A 25,942-nucleotide genomic window follows, 5' to 3' on the forward strand; every position below is an offset into this window, starting at 1 on the left:
ATTTTTATGCTCGATTTGAGATCTAACGTTTACTATTCAACAAGTCTGTGGTAAAATTAAGTGACTGTCTCAATTTATATAAGCTGTCGTTGTGTCTGTTTTCATTATGCAATGGTTACCAAAATCTAGTGTTTGTATGTTCCTTTGTACTGATGTTAGTGCATTTCTTTTGTTGTTTGTTCACTAATCCAGTTTCAAATAGGAAGTTTTGAGGTTTCAAAATCTTCAAGTTAGTATACCCTGCCACATTTTCATGTGACTGTCCTAAGTCAGGAACATTTTCAGAGATTGTGTTTTGTCATATTTTTTGTTTTTTTTTGGAGAATGTGATGTTGATAGCAGAGTTAATCTTAAAGGAAAGGTATCAGTCTGTCAAATATTAGTATTTATGGGGCCAAATAATGGTTCCTACAATACCTGCTCTTTTTGATGTGCAACTGTTTCATAGACGATTCAGAGCTTGTTGGTTATTATAATCATGCTTGCTTAGAGCGCTTGGAGTGGGAAAAAAGGGGGTCATACCCAGTCGAATCAAACTAAAGACTTAGAAATAGGTATTTGCTGCACGCGACAATAAGAAATTTACATACACTAGTCGGCTCGAAGGTATAACAATGTGTTCGGTTAGGCAACACGTCTTCCGGCGGACTTTTTACCTTGTAAAATAGGACTTTAATTTAACAATTGGCATCAAAAGTCCATACATTCATCAATGAAATTAAATTTTCAGTCCGTTTTTCATCCTTCAAGACAATCATTCCTTTTTCAAATTTGATACTCTAGTATTTTTGAAATTTCTGTTTTATACATAAGAAAAAGGTTTGAGAAGAGGAAATGGAATAGGGAAGATAATGAAGGTCAAAGCAGAAAACAAAGGAATCCAAAATTAACTGATCTTTTTTTCAAAACATGATTGAAAATGTCAAAATAATGGTAATAAACATAATCAAGAGATTGTTCTTCCAGAAGAAACATGTATTTTCGTGAGTGAGAAACAGGTGAGGATGTATTGTAAAAACAAGACATGGAACAAGATCTAGAAGATGTGGTATAATTCTAATGAGATGAATATCCACCAGATAACAAATTTTCCAACTGTATGTCACCGTACTTCCCTAAACAATGAGATAAACTAAAAAACATTATAGAAATCATCGAGAGAAAAAAAAAAAACGTAGAAAATGCACACACATCGCAAATGTAGAACAGTAAAAAAAGCCTGATTTATATACTCTATATACCAAAGAATGTACGAAAAACAAATATGGCATACAGCCACATACGCCAACCATTGAATTACAGGCTCCTGACTTGGGACAGGCACACACAGAATATGACGGGTTATGTTTTCAGACGCAACCACCTTTTCCAACAGTACGATATTATTTTTTTTTCAATCATATAGTGCATAATATTGCTGTAAAATGATGCCCTTAATGGGTTCTTGATTAGATTAATAAAATTCTTATCTTATCTTATCTTATCTTTGAGACCTCTGACGAATCACTATAAGCATAATTTGACGAATGACGGTAGCCGAAAATGGCCGTTTGACGCTTGACGGCAGAGGACATTACCTACCCTCTTGGAGAGCTGCCTTGAAGCTAACATTTAAGACTTGAATGATTCTTTTTGTAACTTCATTGGGGTGTGAAAGCGTTGACCGAAGTACATTTTGTATGAAGCGTGGAAGCGCTTCATTCTAAAAATGTGCGCACGGTCAACGCTTTTACAACCCTATGAAGTTACAAAAAGAAGCATTCAATACTTATAATTACATTTTTTAGCTAGGATCATGAGAACACGAATTTTATCAAGTTTTTATTTAATTCACCTGTGAACTTTATCGTCGGACCTCGTGTAATCATGAATGACAAGTTTTATTCTGTAATGCAATTGCTTACGGAATAACATGTGATAATTTATGCAGTTAGCCAATCAGAATAACGTATTATAATGAAACATACATCTAATGTAATTATTTGTATTTGTATATCTTAAATATGGATTCGTGTTGTATGGGATAGTGTCTAGTGCCTTTGTATTGTTCCTCATTGAATTTGTCACTATATTGGCACTTTTAAAATTATAAAATGTTTCACTGAAGACTAATTCTCTTCTTAGGACTAACCAGTTGGTCAATTAGAACGAAATTCAAATATAATTAGTTCAGTCAACTAACTCCTCATCAAGCTATTGACAATTCTGTGAAATATGAATGATGATGCTGATGAAGGAGATGGAAAACTTCTCGGAAAAAAACTAGATCTTCGCCCCCGTAAAACACAGGTACTTTGCGTCCATCCCGTTTACTGGATTTTTTAATAATTTTTTATTAAATGTAAAATTTGTTTAGCAATTAAGAGTGTGAATATTTTCAACAGACTAAAAAAAATAAAATATCGAAATATCGTCACAGTGAAATTTCATTATGCATCCATGAGGTTACGCTATATCTACGATTGTATGGATGAAATTTGTTCCCTAATAAAAAGTATATTTTGTGAAGTTTAATGAGGATATCAAGTCCTTAACAGCCATAAATTGGCACGAAATTCACCCTGTATCAGTTTTCTACATAATGAATAACATGACTAATCTACCTGTCTTTTATTATGTAATATTGAATGGGAACCAGTCGGGACATTTTATTTCCGGTTAAAGTTGTTTACATTGCCAACTCTTTTCGCTTGGTTTGACGTATGGATATTTCGTAAATACCGATATCCTGGATGGAAAATGGCTTGTTGTGGGCCACAAGCGATTCGAATTAAAAGTAAGTCGTACATTTTGTAAATAAACTATTTTGATCACCTATCTTGGTTTGGGATCTGAACACCTATAGACTGAGGTATTCAGATCTTAATCAATATCATAGGTATAGTACGTTAAATTATCAGTATGATTTCTTATATTGTCTTATATCATATTTGAATTTCTCCACATGAATGATTACGGATACGAGCGAGAGATGAACTATTTTAAATCGTAAATAAGCAACAAATTACTTCTTGTCACGTATATCAATTATTTTATTACCAAATTAAAGAAAAATTCTCTCATGATTTAACCATTCGTAATATTTAATAAAACGTCGGGTACTACCATCAAAAATCGTCAATAAGATTAACTGGCAGTAAATCCATTGTTTTGTCAATGGAAAAAAAAAAATAATAAGACAATTTTCATGAAATTATTTAAGTCAACAGGTACATAATTTCGAATAAGCTCATATATATCACGTTTTCCTTCGTGTCACCAGAGACATATAATAAAGGATAAAACTAATTCTTATATGAAATAGAGATCATCAACACACAAAATTACCTACATTTTCACTAGTACTTGTAAAAGAAATTGTATATTGGGTAAACTTTAATGCTAGGTTTAAACTGGTTGTAAATTGATAAGACCCTAATCAATTTATGTTTTTATAACACTTAATCTGTAACAATAAACTCATCATAGATACCAGAACCTAATTTTGTATATAGGCCAGACACGCGTTTCGTCTACAAAAGACTCATCAGTGACGCTCGAATGCAAAAAAGTTAAAAAAATAAAATTAAAAAAAGCCAAATAAAGCACGAAGTTTCCACCTATGCCAACATTTTTTCATACAATTTCATACCTAAATTTCAAAATGTTGGCATAGGTTGAATAAACCCATTCTGTAAAGTTTGAATTTAAATTGTTTGAACACATGATCTTTAAAAATCTAAATATACCAATTTGGCAAATATTTCCAGATCATAAGACAAGAGCATTTAAATGTTCTTTTTAAAAACCAAATTCGGTCTTCTCTTAGTACACGAAGACTCGTTGACCTGAGAGAATATTATATAAATGTAGATGATCATATGATATACTGTTCGTAAATTTAAACATGAAGACAGCTTGACATTTTTTTAATATTAAAGTTTGAAAATCAAAAGACACATTTTAAAGTTAAGTATAAAAAGCCACGAACATTATATAGAAGTTGTCTCTTTAACTTAAACATTAAAAGTTATATTTTCGTTATTTATAAAAGTTTTATGCTGATATTTTCATTTTTATAAACAAAATGTGGCATTTTAAGTACAAAAAGCCACGAACATTATATAGAAGTTGTCTCTTTAACTTAAACATTAAAAGTTATATTTTCGTTATTTATAAAAGTTTTATGCTGATATTTTCATTTTTATAAACAAAATGTGGCATTTTGATATAAAAATAGAAATACAAAATAATAAATAGAGAAATAAGTGAAAAGGAAACGTCAGAAGTAAACAGAAATAGAAAAAAGTGCTTACGAGTTCATATATTATAGGACTACATACAGAACCAAGTATTTGCAAACGTTTTTTTCTCTATTTTTTTTAGTCCTGCTTAAGAAAAAGACGTGCAGACAGAAATTATATTTTAGAGGAAACAGGAGTGTTTCAACTTCCAAAAGAACCTTTGTCTTATTATAAACAGAAGTGTTTGATCTACACAAAACAGACTAATAAATACATAAATCAGGCCATTAGTATTCTCGTTTGAATTGTTTTACATTGTCATTTCGAAGCCTTTTAAATGTTGGCCTTATATAAATGTTGTGTTTATATCGTCCCAACTGAAGATAATGATGGGACAACAAATGAATACTTGACAACCTTTTAAGAATTTCTGTTTATAGCATCTACATTGCATCCTCTTTCTTAAAATATGTTTATTTTTAAAACAAGTGGACTGTGCTAGAAAAACTACAAGTGGTAACTTCAAACTATTATAACTTTTAAGAGACGACTATGTGCTTGAATCCCACTATTGTATTCCAACTAAATGGTTTATAATACAAACAAAAGTATCAAAATGGTACTAAAGAACAACGAATCTTTTTCTTTTCCTTTAAATTATTCTTGCTCTCTTAATTTATACGATGCTACAATAGTAGTAGTATATTTATATTTCGCCCCCCTTCTAATTCTTATTTTCCTGTGTTGTGGAAAATAAAGCGCATGTGAAGAAATGTTTAAAAAACATACGACGAAAAAAAGGCCCCTGCAAGATGTCTTAACCAATGCACTGTAAAAGAAATACCGATAGCTAGAGTTCAGACAAGAAATTAATCTTCAAAACATGCTGATCAAAAATAAAATTTGTTCAAGATCGACAAAATCTTAAAACTATTAAATATTTTAATTCAGCAGGAAGGTTCTGCAAGGTATTATCGGAAGAGTGGAAGTTTAGACAATCAGTTAGGGCACAACAAGCGGGAATTGATACTTTGATTAATGTTCTCATTTAGTTAGTAGCTTTGATAAACACAAAGTATCGTCCAAATTAGGCATTGAGCTTAAAGAAGCAGCGTAACTCTACTTGATTATCATCATTCCATTTCAACTGTGTAGTCCTCAATGCTCTTCAACTACGTACATATTTGGCCTTTTTAACTTTTTAGATTCGAGCGTAACTGATGAGTTTTTTTTTGTAGACGAAACGCGCGTCTGGCGTAAATACAAAATTTAATCCTGGTATCTATGATGAGTTTATTTGCGCAAAGTGTCCTTAGAATTGTCAACGAATTGTATGACATTGATATCCGACTGTCAGAGAGTTATGTTATTTGATTGGTATTCCCATTGGAATAATATACCATTATATTTATCAGATATGTCTTATTGATTGGAGGAACGTCATGTACTTTCTAGCTAACCCATACCAACAGCGTGAATTCAATGCATCGTTGGTAATAAATTGTTTAGCCCGATGTGATGATTTGAAAGTCTCCGACAAGCTTGAACAAGAGGGAGAAGATACTTCAGTAAAAACACCGTATTTATATGCTGCTTTAATACTTACTTTATTTCAAACCCAGATGCATAATTCATTGTCGTTTAATACTCAATGCGAAACATTGCTGCATTTGGTCATGAACAGCATTTAATGTTGTCCTATAAGGCTACAGTGTGATAGAATAAAATGCATTCATAGAGTAATTCTTCGGAACATCAACCCAACAGTACAACAACGTAAAAGAGATTAGAGATCAACATACCGTCATCTAACAACTATAGGTAACAGCCTTCGTACAAACACACAGTGACACGACAATTAATGACATCAGCGGTATAGTTTCGGACAGATGCATTGACATACAAAGAGGTGCAATATTTTTTGGTGATCAGAAGTTAATTTTTTCTCTTTTACGTTGATGAGCAACAAAAGATGCCAGAAGAATGCACATTTAGAACTATTTTCAGAGGCTTTTACTATAACCATTAGGAAACATACTGCTACATCTAAGGACGCCTCCGGGTGCGGGAATTTCTCGCTACATTGAAGACCTGTTGGTGACCCTCTGCTGTTGTTTTGTTATTTGGTCGGGTTGTTGTCTCTTTGACACATTCCCCATTTCCATTCTCAATTTTACATAAGATGCAAAAGAGGTTTATCAATATGCAGAACACGCACATCCATTTGAGCATATAAACGAAGAGAAACAAGAATGTGTGGCCGTAGAACACCACGATCAGCTCTCTCTATATATTTTTTTATTCAGCTTATCGTAAAATTGGGATAAAACTCTGAATTTTCAATATAATTTTGAGTAGTTCACATCATAATAAACACTTGTACTAAGTTTAAATTTGGAGTGTACACATTTTTCTGTAATACCTTTCCCGAAAACTATAACCTGTATGAGAAGGTACTGATTTCACCATATAATTAGTTATCAAAGGTACCAGGATTATAATTTAGTACGCGCGTTTCGTCTACAAAAGACTCATCAATGACGCTCATATCAAAATATTAATAAAGCCAAACAAGTACAAAGTTGAAGAGCATTGAGGATACAAAATTCCAAAATTTTTATTCAGCTAATCGTAAAATTGGGGTAAAACTCTGAATTTTCAATATAATTTTGAGTAGTTAACATCATAATAAACACGTGTATTAAGTTTAAATTTGGAGTGAACACATCTTTCTGTAATACCTTTCCCGAAAACTATAACCTCTATAAGAAGGTACTGATTTCACCATATAATTAGTTATCAAAGGTACCAGGATTATAATTTAGTACGCGCGTTTCGTCTACATAAGACTCATCAGTGACGCTCATATCAAAATATTGATAAAGCCAAACAAGTACAAAGTTGAAGAGCATTGAGGATCCAAAATTCCAAAAAGTTGTGCCAAATGCAGCTAAGGTAAGCTATGCCTGGGATAAGAAAATCCTTAGTTTTTCGAAAATTTCATAGTTTTGTAGAAAGGAAATTTATTTTAAAAAAAAATGACCACATTATTGATATTCATTTCGGTGTTGACTACTTGGCTGGTGATACCCTCGGAAAGTGGAACCAGCAGTGGCATCGATCAAGTGGTGTAAATAGTAATCAAAGGTACCAGGATTATAATTTAGTACGCCAGACGCGCGTTTCGTCTACATAAGACTCATCAGGGACGCTCATATCAAAATATTAATAAATATAACATGTCCGTTTAAAGGGAAAGAGAGCGTCATTGCAAAAAAAAATCACATTATTAATAATGAATTCGTGTAATACGTTTGTACTTGATACAACGACGGACAAACAGACGAACGAACGGATTGACAGACGCACTTATCAGAAAAACATATTGCATCTTACTTTCGTAGGCGCAACATTTAAACTTGGTTTAATTGACAAGTCCAAACGGAGGGAAATTTAATTCATCGACAGTGTAAACGTGTTCTTCTATATCTTTGTGTAGGAATTATTCCCCTTTCGGTAGATTTTATCATAAGCCATAGTAATACTACATTGATTGCATGACTGTTTATACCTGTAAGTTCAGTGACAATTAAGGAGTTCATGCATAACACGGACAAGAAAAACATGTGGAATAATAATCTGAAATAATAAGATTCATGATTTTATACATACCACGGACAAGAAAAACAAATGAGAAAATAATTTTAAAAATAAGATTAACTGCACAAAATTTATTGCACCTGATGCATTTCAACCCTTAATTTACACAGTGCTGTTCGAGGCCAAAATAGAGTATAATCCATTACCTTGAACAAACAATGAAGAACAAATGAAATCAAATAGAACCAAAAATACAAAAAGCCAACCGGACAAAGAAGCAGAGCTATAAAAGAAAGATAAGCATTTCTTCATTTCAAATGATTTCCAAAATGTCAGAACAGTAAATTTTATTAAAAAGGTATCCGTAGCTTTACGCATATAAAGGAGAAATGGCTATTGGGTAGCCTGGTTTTGCAAGATAAGCCCATATTTGTACCTGGAATCACACGTTTTCAATAGATTCATGCTTTACATAAAACTAGCCATTTCTAGCCTTAAATAATGGTAATCTAAATGTTGCTGCAGTTACCATTCCGCTCAAAAATATAACCTCAATTGAAAATAATTTCAAGGAAAAGACAGTGAAAAATATAAGTCCTCCCCTTTGTCGTATATGCTGGTATGAGATCAACCTTGAGAAATTGTAATAGAGAAAATGTATAGAAACAAAAGATATAAGCACGACAGTTTTTCCTGAAGGTTAACCGTTTCTTTCTACTTAGTGTCTTGAAGAAAATATTTTTACAAGGAAATTGCGCAATACTCAGTTTTAGGACATTTTGAAATTAAGATGTCAATCATGCTTAGAATTCTTATCGACAGTTGTGGAATGATTTGACAGAATACTCTTACTTCTTGTTGTATTTCAGCTTTTGTCATTTGATTAGGGACACTTCAGTATTTTTATGATTTTATATAGTCAACTTTCCATTTCTGTGTAGCAACATCCCAGCGGCACCAGTATATGGAGTATATGTGTCTCAATTGATACGTTACTCTAGAGCTAGCTCAAAGAACGTTGATTTTGTTGAACGAGGAATACTGCTTTCTCAAAAGTTGCTAAGACAGGGCTATGAATTACTCAAATTAAGGTCATCACTCAAGAAACGGTCGCCATCATGAGCTGATTGGCCATTATGACAAAAGTGTGACAGAAATCATATCTTCCCTCAGTCATAATAACCTTCCATCCTTACCGAACTGAACAAAGAAACAACACGACGGGTGCCGTATACGGTGTAGGAAATGCTTACTCTTCCGGAGCACATGATTCCACTCCCGTTTATTACTGGAGTTCGTGTTGTTTCTTATTTATTATTTGTAACTGTTGATGTAAACGTCTTTTTGTTTTATGATTCTTTGTTAACTCCTTGGTTTTGTCTTACTTTTTGTATAAATCACATTTTTTTAAAGGTATTTTCATTGCTAAATGAATCATAGTTATTATTCATCAAGTACTATGGGTTTAGCCTAAATTTCTAATGTTGAGGATGATAAACGAACATAATAAAAGTCTAGCACGGATGACCTTTTTTGTTGCAAAAAACTGTTTTAGGAAAAGTTAAAACGATGCATTGTAATGAACAGGTTAGTTTATATTTTTAAATGACATTTAATGACGTAATAATTGAACAAAAAATATGTCTAATATGTTAAGAAAACATTTCCTTTTTGAAATGTACATTAAACTTTGCATTTTTTGTAGGACCAACTGCACCTGTAGTAAAGACAGGCTATCTGAAGATTCATGAAAGTACGTATGAAAAATAGTCAACATAAATGACAAAACTTTGACAAAAATAAGGATAATAGTATCACGAAAGATTATAGCAATTTTTGACAGGTTAAGGATATTAATTTCATAGCTGATAGTAATAGATATAACAGCAAATAGTGCACTGAAGCCACTCTTTTTGACGCGACAATCTTATCAAACTCGCTATTACTATTTCAACGAAAAAAAATCTTTGTTAGTTGCGACTTTCCATTTATATGTGGTTAAGATATCTTATTAATGGCACATCACGTAGTAAATTGAAAAAAAAAAACTATAACAAAACCTATTTTTTTTAGAATATCCCGTTCTAACATTATCATTTAAAAATATTGTATCTTCTTGCAATTGTAGATAATAATATTTACTATTTTCTGGATAATTAAGATAATGTCTACGAAGTCAGGAATATGAATGCTGTTTTCCATTCGTTTGATGTGTTTGAGCTTTTGATTTTGCTATTTGATAAAGAATTTCCGTTTTGAATTTTCTTTGGATTTCGGTATATTTGTTTTTTCCCTTTAACATAACATAAATACACCTTTGTCTGTAGTTTATTTCTAATATGAAGGTTTATAATAAATATCAATATACATAAATTTGTTCACAGAGGGATTCTTTATCAAAGGCTGGCAGTCTCGATATTTTGTACTGTATCAAGACAGCAGTCTAATATGGTTCTTCAACCACAGTAGCTACCAGCACATGGGTGGTGTCAAACTGAAGGTGACTTTTTACAACTTTTTTTGTTATAAATTAAAATTTTAATATCGTCATTTGATTGTGAAAAAATCATTAAGGATATTTGGCTAATATTTTTATTCGCCAGACTCGCGTTTTATCTACAAGAGACTCATATTTGCATGAACCTCTAATAAAAAGACTCTACAGGGCCAACGAAAGTACGAAGTTAAAGAGCTTTGAGGAACCAAAATTCCGAACGTTTTTGCCAAATGCAGCTAAGCTAATTATTCCTGAGGTAGAAAATCCTTAATAAAATTGAGAATGGAAATGGGGAATGTGCCAGAGAGACAACAACCCGACCATAGAAAAAACCACAACAGCAGACGGTCACCAACAGGTCTTCAATGTAGCGAGAAATTCCCGCACCCGGAGGCGTCCTTCAGCTAGCCCCTAAACAAATATATACTAGTTCAGTGATAATGAACGCTATACTAATTTCCAAATTGTACACAAGAAACTAATATTAAAATAATACAAGACTAACAAAGGCCAGAGGCTCCTGACTTGGGACAGGCGCAAAAATGCGGCGAGGTTAAACATGTTTGTGAGATCTCAACCCTCCCCCTATACCTTTAGCCAATGTAGAAAAGTAAACGCATAACAATACGCACATTAAAATTCAGTTCAAGAGAAGTCCGAGTCTGATTTCAGAAGATGTAACCAAAGAAAATAAACAAAATGACAATAATACATAAATAACAACAGACTACTAGCAGTTAACTGACATGCCAGCTCCAGACTTCAATTAAACTGACTGAAAGATTATGATTTCATCATATGAACATCAGGCACAATCCTTCCCTGGTTTTTGAATAAAATGTGTTTAGTTTCGATGCAGAGACCCTATAAGTGAATCAATATTAACGCCAAAATATGCAATCTTTAATGACCTGACAACAGTATCGTAACTATATCCCTTCTTTATAAGTCTATTCAACGGTTTTGTTAGTTTTTGATGGAAGAATAATACTCATTAACATAGAACTTGATGGTAATATTTTTACGCTATTGAATGTATATGCTCCGAACATTCGTCGAAATAGAAACTCTTTTTTCAAAAAAGTAAACAATATCATTAACAATAACCGCTTAGGAATATTAATATTGGGGGGTGATATGAATGAAAGTTTAACTTCATTTGATAGAAAAAGTATTAGCCCTAATAATCAAAATAAACCTGTTAACAGTTTAAAGCAACTTATAAAAAAATATAAACTTATTGATATTTGGAGAGAACTAAATCAAAACAGCAGTCAATTTACATGGAGAAGAAAAAACAATAGAAGTGTTGCAAGCAGAATTGATTTCTTTCTAATAAGCCCAGATATAAGACCTCACATAATATCAGCAGACATAAGACCTGCACTAATATCACATACAGATCATCAAGCAATCTCTGTACAAATAAGACTTAAAGCTCAAAATAAAGGCAAAGGATTCTTTAAGATAAATAACAGCATACTGAATGATACAAAATACAAAGAAATAATAATTAAACTAATTGATACTCATCAAGAAAAAATACTCACCAAAAATAATGATCCTCGAGTTACTTGGGACATTTTCAAAACTGAAGTAAAGGAGGTAACCATTGCATACTGCAAACAAAAGGCTGCTGAAAGTAAAAATGAAATTAAACATTTAGAAAATAAGTTAAAACTCTTAAATGAAAAATCAAGTAATTCTCAACATCTTAAAAAAGAAATAAATAATGTAGAAAACAATTTACAAAATTTATATGTAAAAATAACTAGAGGTGCACAAATTAGATCCCGAGTCAGATGGGCAGAGGAAGGCGAAAAAAACACAAAATATTTTTTGGGTCTTGAAAAATCAAGACAAACCAAGAAAACCATTTCCGCCCTTAGAAATGACCATGGTAATATTGTGACAGACGCGTCGGATATTCTTATTCTAGGGAAAAATTACTACCAAAATTTGTATAAAAGTACTAAACCGGACCCTTCAGAAATAAAAAATTATATAAGTCAAACAAAGATAGATCACTCACTATCCAATAGTGACAGTGAACTATTGGGGGGCAACCTAACATTAGAAGAATGTACAAATGCTATATTTAACATGAAACTAAATAAATCCCCTGGACTAGATGGTCTCAGTGTAGAATTTTATCGAACATTTTGGTCATACCTAAAAGAATCTGCAGTGAAGGTATTTAATACATGTTATGAAAAAGAAGAAATGACAACTCTCCAAAAAAAAGGTGTTATCTCCTTATTATATAAAAAAAATGATCCATTATCATTAGATAACTACAGGCCAATCACTTTATTAAATGTAGACACTAAGCTTATGGCCTATGCCTTAGCGCAAAGATTAAAGATGGTGTTGTCCAAAATTATTCATAGCGATCAGAATGGATATATAAAAAATCGGTACATAGGTTTTAACATTCGCCAGATTCAAGATATTATAGACTACTCTGAAAAATTTAATATAGATGGGGTTTTATTGTTCATAGACTTTTCCAAAGCCTTTGATTCTTTAGAATGGCCCTTCATGTATGAATCTCTACTAAAATTTCGAATACCACACTCCTTCTTAAAATGGGTTAAAACGTTATACAATGATACTAAAGGATGCCTGTCTAATAACGGCTGGATTTCAGAAACCTACAGTCTTCACCGTGGTATAAAACAAGGATGTCCGTTAAGTTCTCTTATTTTTGTTATGGCAGTTGAAATCCTGGCCTGTAGAGTAAGACAAGATTCAAACATTAAAGGGTTTCAAATTAAACTTGATGAAAAAACGCACAGTTTAAAAATTTCCCAATTGGCTGATGACACAACACTCTTTCTCAGTTCAAAAAATGAAATACACCAAGCATTAAACCTAATAGAAATATTTGGAACACTTTCTGGTTTGAAACTGAATAAATCTAAAACAGAAGGTATATGGTTAGGTAGACTTAAACATTGTAAAGAAAAAATTGAAAATATACACTGGAGCAAAGAACCAATTAAAAGTCTAGGTGTTTACTTTGGATTAGATAAAAGTGAATGTGACAAATTAAATATTGAAAAAACAATGAAACAGACAAAAAAATTAATACTTGATTGGGAAAAAAGAAATTTAACCATGATAGGACGAATAACAGTTGTTAAGTCGCTTATTTTACCTAATCTTACTTTTTTGGCTTCGGTTGTTTCAATACCCCAAATGTACATAAAAGATTTTAAAAAACTTGTTTATAATTTTATATGGAATAATAAACAAGAAAAGGTAAAACGTTCAACACTTACCAAAGATTACACAAATGGAGGTCTAAAAATGACAGACATTGATTGCTTCTTAAATGCACTAAATATTTCATGGGTTAAACGATTAACGGCAAAAGAATTTGCTAATTGGAAAGTCATTCGAACATATTATTTCAATAAATTTGGTAAAAACAACCTTATATTTCATATGATGCCTGACAACATAAAATCATTACCTAATTTAAGTAATGTTCTACCCACATTTTACTTGAACATATTAAAGAGCTGGTATGAAGCATATAATACACCAACAAGTAATACACCTATCATAAATTTTAGAAATATTAGGCAGCAAATGTTGTGGGGTAATAAAAATATAAAATTTAAAGGAAAATGTTTAGTTTACCCAAATTGGATAAAAGATGGTATTATTTTCATTAATGATATAATTGACCAAAAAGGGCACATATCACAAAAACTTATATTGGAGAAACTAACCTCAAAAACCAATTGGATCTCAGAACTTTTAAAATTGAAAAATTGTATTCCAAAAGAATGGGTTAGTACATTAAAATCTGACAAATCTTTGAAAACTTCTGTAAAAACAAAATTAAACTTGTCCTTGATTGTTAACAAAAAAACAGAACTAATTGAAAACATGTCATCCAAAGATATATATAACTATTTAAATAACAAAAATGAGGAGAGACCACTAGGGTTCTCCAAATGGAAAAACATCTTCAATCTAGAATCAATCACTCCAATAAATAATGTGCTTCAATTTACTTTTACCTATTTAATTAATAACAAATATAAAATGTTAAGATGGAAATTACTCCATTTCATCCTACCATGTAAACAATTATTACTACAATGGCACATACAAGAAACAAGTATGTGTGACTTGTGTAATGTGACTGAAGATTACGAACACTTTTTTCTCAAATGTCAATTCTTTCATGAATTTTGGAAGAAAATATATGTACTTGTAAGCAAAATCAAAATTGGGTCACATATTTTTAATTTTAAAACTTTAGTACTGGGCTATAAAATACATGATCCTATGTATAATGATATAAATCTCTTCCTTACTGTCTTATTATATTCAATTCATAAAAGCACTCATATATCAAATTATAAACAAAAAGACATAGACGCTTATACAGTTTTCAGAAATGAATTTTTAAACACATACGAAATTAACATATATATTAATGCTAAAAACAGCAAATTTTTAAATGATGTAAAAAGATACATATGATCATGAATAGCTAGATACAATATTTTTTTTATGTATAGAATTTGTGTAGCAAAAGTTGACAATATATCCGAGCACGTGGTAATATACCAAAACAGCATGCTTTGTGAAAATGTACAGAATTTTGTCTCAAAATACTTTTATACACACTTTATCACTTAATCAAATGAATTTCCAACTACAACGTCGAAACTTACCACATGTAATTTTTAACCAAAGTTTAAGTTGTTCGTGTGTATCAATAAAACATATAAATTAATCCGGACAATTGATCAACAAGCTTCAACGGTTTTCATCAATAAGGTTAAAGGTCAACGATCATAAAGTTTTAATCTTTAGAAACAAAACCGGACAAAACTGTACACTTTCCGTAATTATGAAACAATATAGTTTGTAAAATGTATGTAATAACCATGAACTGTAAAACTAACAAACTATGATCTTATATATTAATTCACTGAATAAATTCCCTGGTTATCCAGTGACTAATTCACAGGGATACTCGGCCAACTGCTGTAGGTCGAGTAATTTGTTACAACAGCAAAGAAAAGTGCAATAAAGACATTATTTTATTAAAAAAAAAAAAAAAAAAGTTTTTGAGGTGAATACTGACACATTTGTGCTTTATAAAGAATATTTGCATAAAATAAAATTGAGAATGGAAATGGGAAATGTGTCAAAGAGACAACAACCCGACCAAATAAAAAACAACAGCAGAGGGTCACCAACAGGTCTTCAATGTAGCGAGAAATTCCCGCACCCGGAGGCGTCCTTCAGCTGGCCCCTAAACAAATATATACTAGTCTTGCATAAAAGTTTGGATGTGAAATACCTGAACGTATAAGAAGTCTACATATTGAGCTATATTTACGAATGATGTCCTTATACCGATGATAAAATTTAGTTTGTGATATCGAAAACCCTGGTGTAATAATTTTTCAGTTATACATAAATTTCTCTCGTTAAAATCTAAAACATTGTTACATACACGAGCGAATCGTACAAGTTTAGATATATAAACACCGTAGACTGTATGAATGAACTTATTTTTGGAAGGCATAACTTTAACTCTAATTATAAAGGAGAATATTTTCCTTTTTATCATTAAGACTTTTCGTTTTAAATGTTACCAGATAAACCCACACATACAGATACTTTTACCATATAACCACAACACATTTAAATCTATGATATGACATACACATCTCTAAGGTGTGCTGTGACGTTTTACTTATTATAAAAAAAAGTTATTGATGTAACTTAAGATTCTTATAAGGTATACCTTATTCCTCAACTTCACGTTTATATTAGGCATTCGACAATTAAAACAGAATCTTCGTTTTACTGTCGAAAACACATATATTGAAAAAGCGGTCGACCAAATGATTTCTTTCAATTTATCTTTATACATACATAAATATATATAATTATTCATTGACCCCTGACTGTTTATAAAATCTCCCTGTCAAGATTAAGCTAGCCAGAATATTGTTTTCCTGTTTCTTTTCTATTTCAATGGTATGAAAACGATTTACTACCCTCTTTGATTACTTTTTATCTAAAATGGTAGTTGTCGATTTCAGATGGTAGCAAATTATATGGCAGTCGGACCAATGTGCCTTCATATAACAGGCAGACCAGAGCTTCCCAAAGGCATATTAGCAACACATATGATGGGTATACCTAATATTTTCAAGAAAGGAACAAACAAACAAAATATTGTCATGAGCTGGATATTGTTTGATGGCGGAGACGAGGAAATGAAGTGAGTTTAATTTCAGATCAATATGTATGTCCTGAAAACCCGAGGACGTCCATTTATTCAAGAACCATGTGAACACTCAAATCAGTATTAAATGTGCCCAGAATTGTTTATTAAAACCCGAAATATGCTCCTTATTCGTCTTAAATGAACTCTTTGAAAAGCATTTGTAAAATGTAATGGAAAGGAAATTGGTTTTTGTTTGGCCATATCAAAGATATCGCACAATATGTTTACACTAATATTTATTTACATATATCAATATAATTTTGAAAATTCACTCTAAACAACTCATTCACATTTGCTGTATAAAGAAACATAATTTCAATAGTTGTAGTGTTAACTTGTCACGTAAGGTGATTCAAGAGATAGACATAAGACATATGATAAAGCTTGTGTAGATGTGATAATTTTTTTCATTATTTTATATATTTTATTTTATATATTAATTTTTTACAGGGCTTGGCTAGATGCTATACAACCAACAGTAAGTACAAGACAATAATATTAACAGTAAATATTTTTTTCTGACCAGATGTGTGGTTCGGTAATATGTGTATCTACAATGTCGATCACAGCCGTAATATATATTTGAAAAATCAAAAACCTAAAACAAGAGCTGTTACAAACAAAAAAAGGACAAAAAGCAAACCAAACCCGGACAAGGAATCAGAGCTTTTTATGAGAGGGATACATTCCTTGATTTTATATGATTTCGAAAATTTCAATAAAACAATGTGTGTACTAGTATTTTCATGTCAGTACTCAGTGCTAACCATTGAACTAGTGTCACCTTCAGTGACTTGTTCCCCCCCCCCGAGGTATCGACACAGTGGTAGAAAAACATTAACGGTATCAGTTTACTGCGCATTCCGACAATTAATATCTCTTTAGCTATACTTGAGGTAAAATTAAATGAAAATTTCATATTTATAAATATAGCTATAGTTTAAATACTTGAATCATCTTTGTTATGTTTCTGTAAAACAAGTGATTGACCAATTGTATATTTAATATACATTGAGACACATGTCAGAGAATACAATTTTGTTTTCCTTTCTGTCTGATAAATATGCAAAACAGTAAATTTAAATTTTATCAATGGAAGTTGTTTTATCAACTGAATTTTTCTCGGGATTTTTATTTATTAAATTGTATATTTTATTTTAGCTACCTCCACCACCTCCAAGACCAGAACGACCGCCTCATTCTCACCATGCAAAGCAGAATGGTCACCCACAACAGAATGGTCAACCACAACAAAATGGTCAACCACCACCATATGGATTCAATACTAATGCTGTGCATCGTAAGTGTGAAGAAGAAACAAATCTTAAAAGGTCACAAAAGAGTAATTTTTCAATGTCATTATGTTTTGTAAAATTGTGCATAGAGCTTATTCATATTGAACTTCAACATGTTCAAGTGAATATAAAAATATACTGATGAACTGTTTAACTTGAACAAAAAGGAAAAAAGATAACAATTAAAAGAAAAACAATCAACTTGATGATCAAGCTAAATTGACAAAAACAGTAAAAAAAAAGATTGAAAAAGAATAACCAAACGGCGTGGCGAGTAAGTTCAGGTGCTACAGCAAATCCTGATAAACTATTGACACGTGTTTGTTAGTCATTGAAAGTAATAAATCGATGATATGACATATTCGCTAGTGTCCCAACTAAGAAGATAGTGCGGATATGACAATAACGTATAACATATCTATGGCCATCATAGTGAATAAAATAATGATGTTAGTCACGATAGAAGGAATAATTAATTGTATTCATTTTAAGTTCGGTAGAATATATGCGTTTAAACATAGTCACCAAACTCTGAATTATTGTAGAGAGAGTTTATCAACTATATACATCTGATATAGCGGAACGTGAAGCTAAAGGATAATGCTAGATGTGTTATTCCCCATTAGAAGTTTCTGTATAAATTAAGCACTCTATAAATAAACCAACAAGTCGACAAGAGTAGCAGAGTTGGTTCCCATGGAAAAGCCGATTGTTGTTGAGAAACCCGTCCTCAAACATACCAAATATTTTGTCGATCAAGAAATCATATATCTTGATATTGTTTCAGAATTTTGTTTGTTTAAAGGTGTTTAAACATGACCAAAGCTGTAACAATTAATCAATAAACTCATCATAGATACCAGGATTAAATTTTGTATTCAAAGCAGTGTTCTTCAAACCTCGTTTTGAGTGTTTTTCTCTACGAATATAGTTAAAGCAAACAAAATGTGAAGTCGTTGATCCTAGGATTATTCTCAATAGTGAAACGAAACTTTATCTAACAGCAATGTTTCACATTTTTTTGAAAATGAATTAATTGTTCATTGAGAAATAAAAAAAAATAAGGTTTTCGTCGATTTCATTTGTTTTCTAATACGTCTAACATCTACCTATTTCAAGACTATTCATTTAATTATATACCACAAAAAAAGATATTCGAGTTCTGGTTTTGATAAGAGTAAAAGTGTACATTATAAATTTTAGATGGAAATAAGAATCAATCTCCCTTAGGGAAAAAATCCTTTGATTGATGAACCTGTTATATCATAGGCATGTTTTGATTATATAGCTCATGAGGTATTCAAGTCCAATTTAATTTGTATTTAACGTTCAAAAGCCAAATACATGTACATTAATTTTCAGAACAAAACATGCTAGGTCTTTCATAATATAAACTATGAAATATGTACAACTTGTATAAACTGCAATCTGATTCAATTTTTCCTTTTGCAGCTGCTAACAACAATGCTGGTAAGTCCGGTATTTTTAGTTAGTTTAAAAAAAATGTCACTGTATTATATTCAAACTATAAGAAAAAATTAAAATCACAAATATACTGCATTCCGAGAAAAATTTAAAACGGAAAGTCCCTTATCAAATGGCAAAATCAAATGTTAAAACACATCAAACTAATGGACAACAACTTTCATATTCCTGACTTGGTACATGTATCTTCAAATGTTGAAAATGGTGAATTGAACCTGGTTTTATAGCGCTAAACCTCTCACTTGTACGTCAGTCGCATCAAATTCCACTATATTGACAACGATGCGCGAACAAAACAAACAGACACAATAGATCGTATATTGTCAATTGTACAATGCAACAAGAATAATGGCAACTGTGTGGTGAAAATTTTCCCTGGCTGATATTTATTTATGGACCGAGTATCGTTCATCTGAAACAGTGTATAAGAAAATATATATATTTTTTTTTTAAAAAGGATCGATTAAGTCATGCCGTAAGAACTTTTTCACAATAACATTTGTATTATCTGCTGATTCCTAGATTTATATTACTCACAATGTTTGCTGCTTAAAGATTAAGTATATCCATCATAACTTTCAAATTCTTATGTAAAACACTATTATAGGTCGAAAATAACTATTTTAGGAAAGTATTTTACATTTTGTCTGCATCTCGGATAGTTTTCATAAAAATACAAATATGTGTTAAAATCATCATTCACATAACTAAGAGTATACATTTTCATTCTAGGCAATGCTTGAATTGCAAGTGGAATCAAAAGAAGTAATTAATATATATAAAGATTATAGATTAAATTAAAATATGTTCTTTTATGATAATATCTTCTTTTTTTTTAGCTTACCCACCAACAAATAATGGTTATCCACCTAACCAGCAAGGAAGACAAAGACAGAATGGTTAGTAAATACAAACAAAAGATAAACAATGTATTTGTTGATGTGGAACTTTTCAGCTATTGAATGCTTTAAACAATATATTTTGGATACAGTCTTCTTGGTCTTATTTATAACCAGAGATCTGGGATCCTTGTCGAAATTCAGCTTTTCGTCAAGTAAGACAGGTTTGTCAGGCCAACTTAATCAGAAATATGATACAAAAATACTTGAAAGTATTTTTTCTGTGCATCTAGATTGAAATTATATGATTTATCAAAATCCTCCTTCCAAAATGTGTGTGTAAGTCATCATGATTTGGTTGACCGTTATGGAATAAATGTGACCACGGAAATCAATTCTGAAACCACAATCCTGTTCTCTTTGTTTCATCAAGTAATATTTAGATATTCAGATATATATAAGTAAATGATCTAACCGTCTTTTGCGTGGGTTCGTATTATTCCGTCTTTTGCGTGGGTTCGTATTATTCCGTCTTTTGCGTGGGTTCGTGTTATTCCGTCTTTTGCGTGGGTTCGTATTATTCCGTCTTTAGTTTTCCGTGTAGTGTTTTGTAAACTGTTTAATATCTGTTCGTCATTTTACTTTTTTGTGTGTTTATGATTGTCCCTTTGGTATCTTCCACCCTATCGTGTATTTAAAGGTATCTTTGTGTCAATTTGCTGGCCATGGAGTAACTAAAAGTCCAGATGATTTTATATAACTGACAGTCAAAAATTATCCAATTGATAAATTCTTATGAAGTGGCAGTTCCAAAAGTTCATTTTCTGACAAATGGGTAAATTTTCAATATATCAAAAGATCCTCAAATATTAATTACAACATATTTAAAATTACTTTTAAATAATATTATTTAAGGAAAGACTACTAGTATATTATTTTTTCTGTATATGATGAAATAACACCAAAAATGTGGTGCACACGGAAGAACAGTGATTATTTAAAAGTGTGCTACACATCTTTTAGGTTATTTCGAATAGACAGAAAAAACATTAATCATTCCGTATAAATTATTTCTTAATTCAATTTTATGGAGTAAATCATGAACAACGTTGATGGTCTGAATGTCACATGACAAAATTATGTCTATGAACTGATAGAGAAATAAACTTTCGGCCAATCAGAAGACTTGTCACAACTAAAATTGAATTATATAATAATAATGATTTCATTTATATATTGATATAATACCAATTACGGCCTAAGAGCTGATAGATTTTTTTAGCCAATCAGAAGACTTGTGACATCAAACATAAATTTAATAAGAATAATGAATTTATTCATTTCTTCATGTATTACCAAATAAGGTCAAGGAGGTGGTCACACATCTGTTGTAGTACAGAATGGTGGAGGAGGACATCGTGACAATAATGACTTTGCAACTGGTAAGTTGAAGCAGGAATTAGTTTTGATGAAATAATCGTTTGTTATGCTTTAACGATATTTATTAAGAATTAGGAGATAACTATATTGTATTATAAGCTCCGACGGCATCAATTTTTGATTTGATGGTCGCAAATTAAGCTTACTGGCGACTAAAATAAAATAATGTTATCTCCATTCTAATGAAACCCACAGAAAACAACGTCAGTCATACATATAGTCTGTCATACGTCGTCTGCGCTTGCACGTACTTTTCATAGCATGTATTGCGAATTGATGCCATGACAATTGGTGACGTTATCTAATCAAAAATTAACGTTACAAACAATGTTGCATTAGAATCGATATTTGACATGATCGTTTCTATATACCTAGGATTTTTTTTCTGTCAATGGTTAGGGTATAGACCTCTCATTTACTAAATACATACAATCAAAGATAAGTAATGAATTTGTTGCTTTTTGGGCTATAATATAATGATTTTACCAGGAATGACATTGCCATGGACTTTGAACGTCATAGATGTATGAAAATATCGTTATATATAGAGAAAACAAAAAGGACCTTGCATAAACAAAAACTGTTTCTACAAAAAGAATGTGTTACACAAAAGAGTAGGAATAAGTTAGATTAATAATATAAACCTATTAGATCGATGTTATATCATGTATTATTTCAATCTAATTGTGAATTTTATTTATACTGTAAAAGAAGCTTAAAATTAGTCTTGCAGAAGAAAATGTAACAATCAATTGATAGCAATAAAGAAATATCTTTGTGGTGTAAACAAAACTGGTTTTTTTACCTTTTAAAAAAAATTTCAAATCAAACATTATCATTTGGTATTTAAACTAATCGGTGTAGCGCTATGTTCCTCGGCGTCTATGTATGGCTGGTCAACAATGTTTTGTATGCAGATTGGTTTTGATATATATGTCTGAAATTTGTGTTTATTCCTTAGCAACTAAACATGCCAGGTCAGCCTTTTTAAAGAGTATATTTTTTATACTTTGATATAAATGTTTGGAGAAGACGTTACTAAGTTGAAAAACTAATCCATTTGTTCTCTTTGAGCAATAAATAACGTTTTGATAACATAATACACATTCATTGTAATTACAATTGTGACGAAAGTTCCGATTCAAACATGGAAGATGTTAAAAGGTTTCCTAAATATTTTTTTCGTTATAAATTATAGGAGCAGTATTATACATTTACTAACACTGCTATTTAAATCGTCGAATGTGTCATTACTGTGTTGTAAAACAAATACAAAGGCATCATTGAAACACGTTTGATTAAACTAGTTTTAATTTCACTTTATATTTTTAGGAATGGTTTTAGGAGGTGCATTAGGCTATGGTCTTGGTGGATACGGTCCAGGCTATGGATGGGGATATGGTTGGGGCTGGGGACCGCATCCATATGGTGGATACTGGGGAAGTTGGAGCAATTTTGGAAGTCATGGAGGTGACATGAACATAGAGAATAATTACTATGCCTGTGATCACGACAATGGATATTACGGATATGATGACAATGATGTCGGGGATTTTGAAGCCGGAGATAATGGGGATGGTGGAGACTTTGGTGATGGAGGTGATGGGGGCGGGTGTGGTGATGGTGGTGGATGTGGAGGAGGATGCGGAGGAGGGTGTGGAGGGTGTGGAGGATAGATGTCACACCCGTTTTGCAAAACATTTGAAGGATTTTATTTTGTATTCTTTTATAAGATATATGTTACAATTGCTAAACATAGTAACCTTTACATAAATGTACTAAGATCGAATGTAGGATGACACACATTTATTGAATTTTCGTTTTTTTGTCTTTTGTATGTCTTTCAACCAACAGATGGCAGCAGGTATACCTAATTTAAGAAACTTTGTGCCATTTTATAATGAATCAATAACAGAAACAAGTCTATGTGGATATTTTGGGCATATATTTGTAATGCACAAGTCATGAATTTACAAAGATGAGCTTTTCGTTTTTATATAATTTTAATTGTGATATAAATGGAAGTAGACATATTCACACAGGTTTTAAATAAGTCGCTTAAAGGTTCAATTGAAACTGTCTATTTAGTATGCCATTACAGTTATAAAACGTGTTAACAAATCAACTGAAAGATTGTCTCGTTACCGTTAATTGTTTTTATGAGACAAACATAATATATACAATTTTTTCATGTTCCAATTTGAGATTTATAAATATATATTGTATTTGTATTTCAATGTTGGTGTGCTAGACAATTTCATTTGGGGAAATTGTCTGTCATTTCAGTTGTGATATAAGTAGTCATTACAGTTGGGATATACGTAATGAAATCCGTCCATAATTTAGTTACATTTATATTCGATATAGAATACCCCTTTACATCGATGTAGACTAGTACTTGGTTTTAGATGTATATAGTGGGTTTTATCTTATTTTGATTGTGTTTATCTAAATTTATTTTTTGCTGTTTTGTTTTGTTTTTAAAATTTGTTGCATTTATAACTATTTCTATGCCTTCTGTCTATGATATGATGAGAATAATACTCTATAAATTTCTTGCATACGAAAAGCTTTTCTTGATTTATCCTTACCAAGAAGCAAACATTATCTTTTTACATAGGTTTTCAAACATTTTGCATCATTGCTATTTTCTGTGACATATTAAGTGTAACTGTATAGTTGAGCGAAGGTATTGACAAAAATGTACAAACATATTTTTATTGCATGCAGGAAATACTGATCATACATTGTAGATGAAAATATATGACATGAATTTTTATTTTTGTACAATGACACTGTAATAGTAATCAATTATTTGAAAAAAATATCAAAGACATTACAACTCCCTGAAATCATTTAAAATGTGTGAACCTGAAAATAATCAGGTTTCGAAATTGTGAAGATCACTGAAGGTTTTAAGTATCATATAAAAAAGGAGGAGATGCGGTATGACAGCTAATGCGACAACTATACTCCTGTCATCGTATGCGTTTTGTTTCGGAAAGTAATAATTTCATTGCATTTTTACAAGATTTATTAAAATCTGTCAAAGTCAGAAAGAAAAAGAAAAGAAGCTAATCAACAGCTTAAAACTATTGTTTCAGTTTTTACTTCCCCTAAAAGACACATAACGCGCGAAAATGGATGCTAACCCGGTGGTTATAATGGAATTAAAACCATTTTCATCAAGCTGTTTATTTCCGAAGTCAGAAGATTTGGTTAGCTACCGGTACCTCATGTTCCAATGTTCCTATTTGTCATATGTTCATTGCCCTTGATCTCATTTCTGAGGTTAAATGACTACTTAAAGATTTTTTCATGAATTTTTTAACTTATTGTAATTGAAATACTGGTTCATTGCAACAACTGGGTTCACTTGACTTTGACTGCATCAAAGAACCCTAAGCATTGTGATTTCTTGTGCTCAAGTCCATGCCTCAGATACTAAAGGCAATATGTGAACTATATTTGATGTCCGGAACTTTTGTAAGTACACATATCCGTCAAGCAGGGCTTATCTGATCTTTACCTTATTTTCATGGCTTGGTAGTCAATGTTAAGTTGTTGCGGTTAGGTTTGTTTCTTAGATACTTTAACTAATAATTTAACTTTACTTTGTATATGAAATAATTGAATTCTGTATATGTCCGTAAAGCAATATTTTACTGACTTGTCACTTTTGAATTTTTGAAATACTAAGGCTTTGCAACTACAGAAATAGATAACCTTAGCTTTTGGTCCTCAATGCTCATCAACTTCGTACTTTATTTGATCTTTTTTACTTTTTTGGATTAGAGTTTCACTGATGAATCTTTTGTAGACGAAACGCACGTCTGGCGCAAATACAAAATTTAATCTTGGAATCTATGATGAGTTTATATACCTCATTTTAACATCAGTGTGTCTGTTGTTCAAACTGTTTTCTCATATCTGATGTTTGTCCCTTGATTTTATTTTCTCTCAATTGATTTAAGGCCTTTGAACAGCGATAAACTTCTGGTGCCTTTATTTATCTGATCACCAATAATGTTAAGTGTTTATGATGCTTGAATTGAAACTTTAGTCTTAAGACTTTTAGCATTTTTAAATCATGATCAGTAAAGCAGTCAAAATATTTCTGCATTTGAATTGAATGTTCAGATAAACAAACCTCACCAAATGTATTTAAAGACATTCTCGACAAACACATGAATAATGCACATTAAGTATCTGAAATTCTTTTAATTTGTAATTTTTTAATTGTTATGCTTACTATTAATAAATCATTTTAAAATACGCATGCATAATTGTTA

At 31.3% G+C, this 25,942-nt stretch overlaps 1 protein-coding gene across 1 annotated transcript; it reads left to right on the forward strand.

Annotated features, from left to right (window-relative positions):
• The first annotated feature begins 2,649 nt into the window (after nt 1-2,649).
• On the forward strand, nt 2,650-25,925 carry LOC143068842 (uncharacterized). The gene is made up of 10 exons (XM_076243180.1): nt 2,650-2,776; nt 9,529-9,576; nt 10,208-10,323; nt 16,404-16,585; nt 17,042-17,069; nt 17,753-17,891; nt 19,339-19,356; nt 20,211-20,270; nt 21,575-21,652; nt 22,983-25,925. Exons 1-10 carry the CDS (start codon nt 2,740-2,742, stop codon nt 23,324-23,326), a joined length of 1,050 nt encoding a protein of 349 aa, XP_076099295.1. The 5' UTR covers nt 2,650-2,739; the 3' UTR covers nt 23,327-25,925.
• Nucleotides 25,926-25,942: the final 17 nt, after the last annotated feature.

This window comes from Mytilus galloprovincialis, chromosome 3 (genome assembly GCF_965363235.1).
Source record: "Mytilus galloprovincialis chromosome 3, xbMytGall1.hap1.1, whole genome shotgun sequence".
In the NCBI taxonomy this organism is placed as follows: Eukaryota; Metazoa; Mollusca; class Bivalvia; order Mytilida; family Mytilidae; genus Mytilus; species Mytilus galloprovincialis.

Bases quoted from the DNA above. Each gene is read 5' to 3' on its own strand.
- LOC143068842 (XM_076243180.1), top strand. From the start codon at position 2,740: ATGGCTTGTTGTGGGCCACAAGCGATTCGAATTAAAA. The intron at 2,777-9,528 runs GTAAGTCGTACA...CATTTTTTGTAG, and splicing joins ACAAGCGATTCGAATTAAAA to GACCAACTGCACCTGTAGTA. The intron at 21,653-22,982 runs GTAAGTTGAAGC...TTATATTTTTAG, and splicing joins CAATAATGACTTTGCAACTG to GAATGGTTTTAGGAGGTGCA.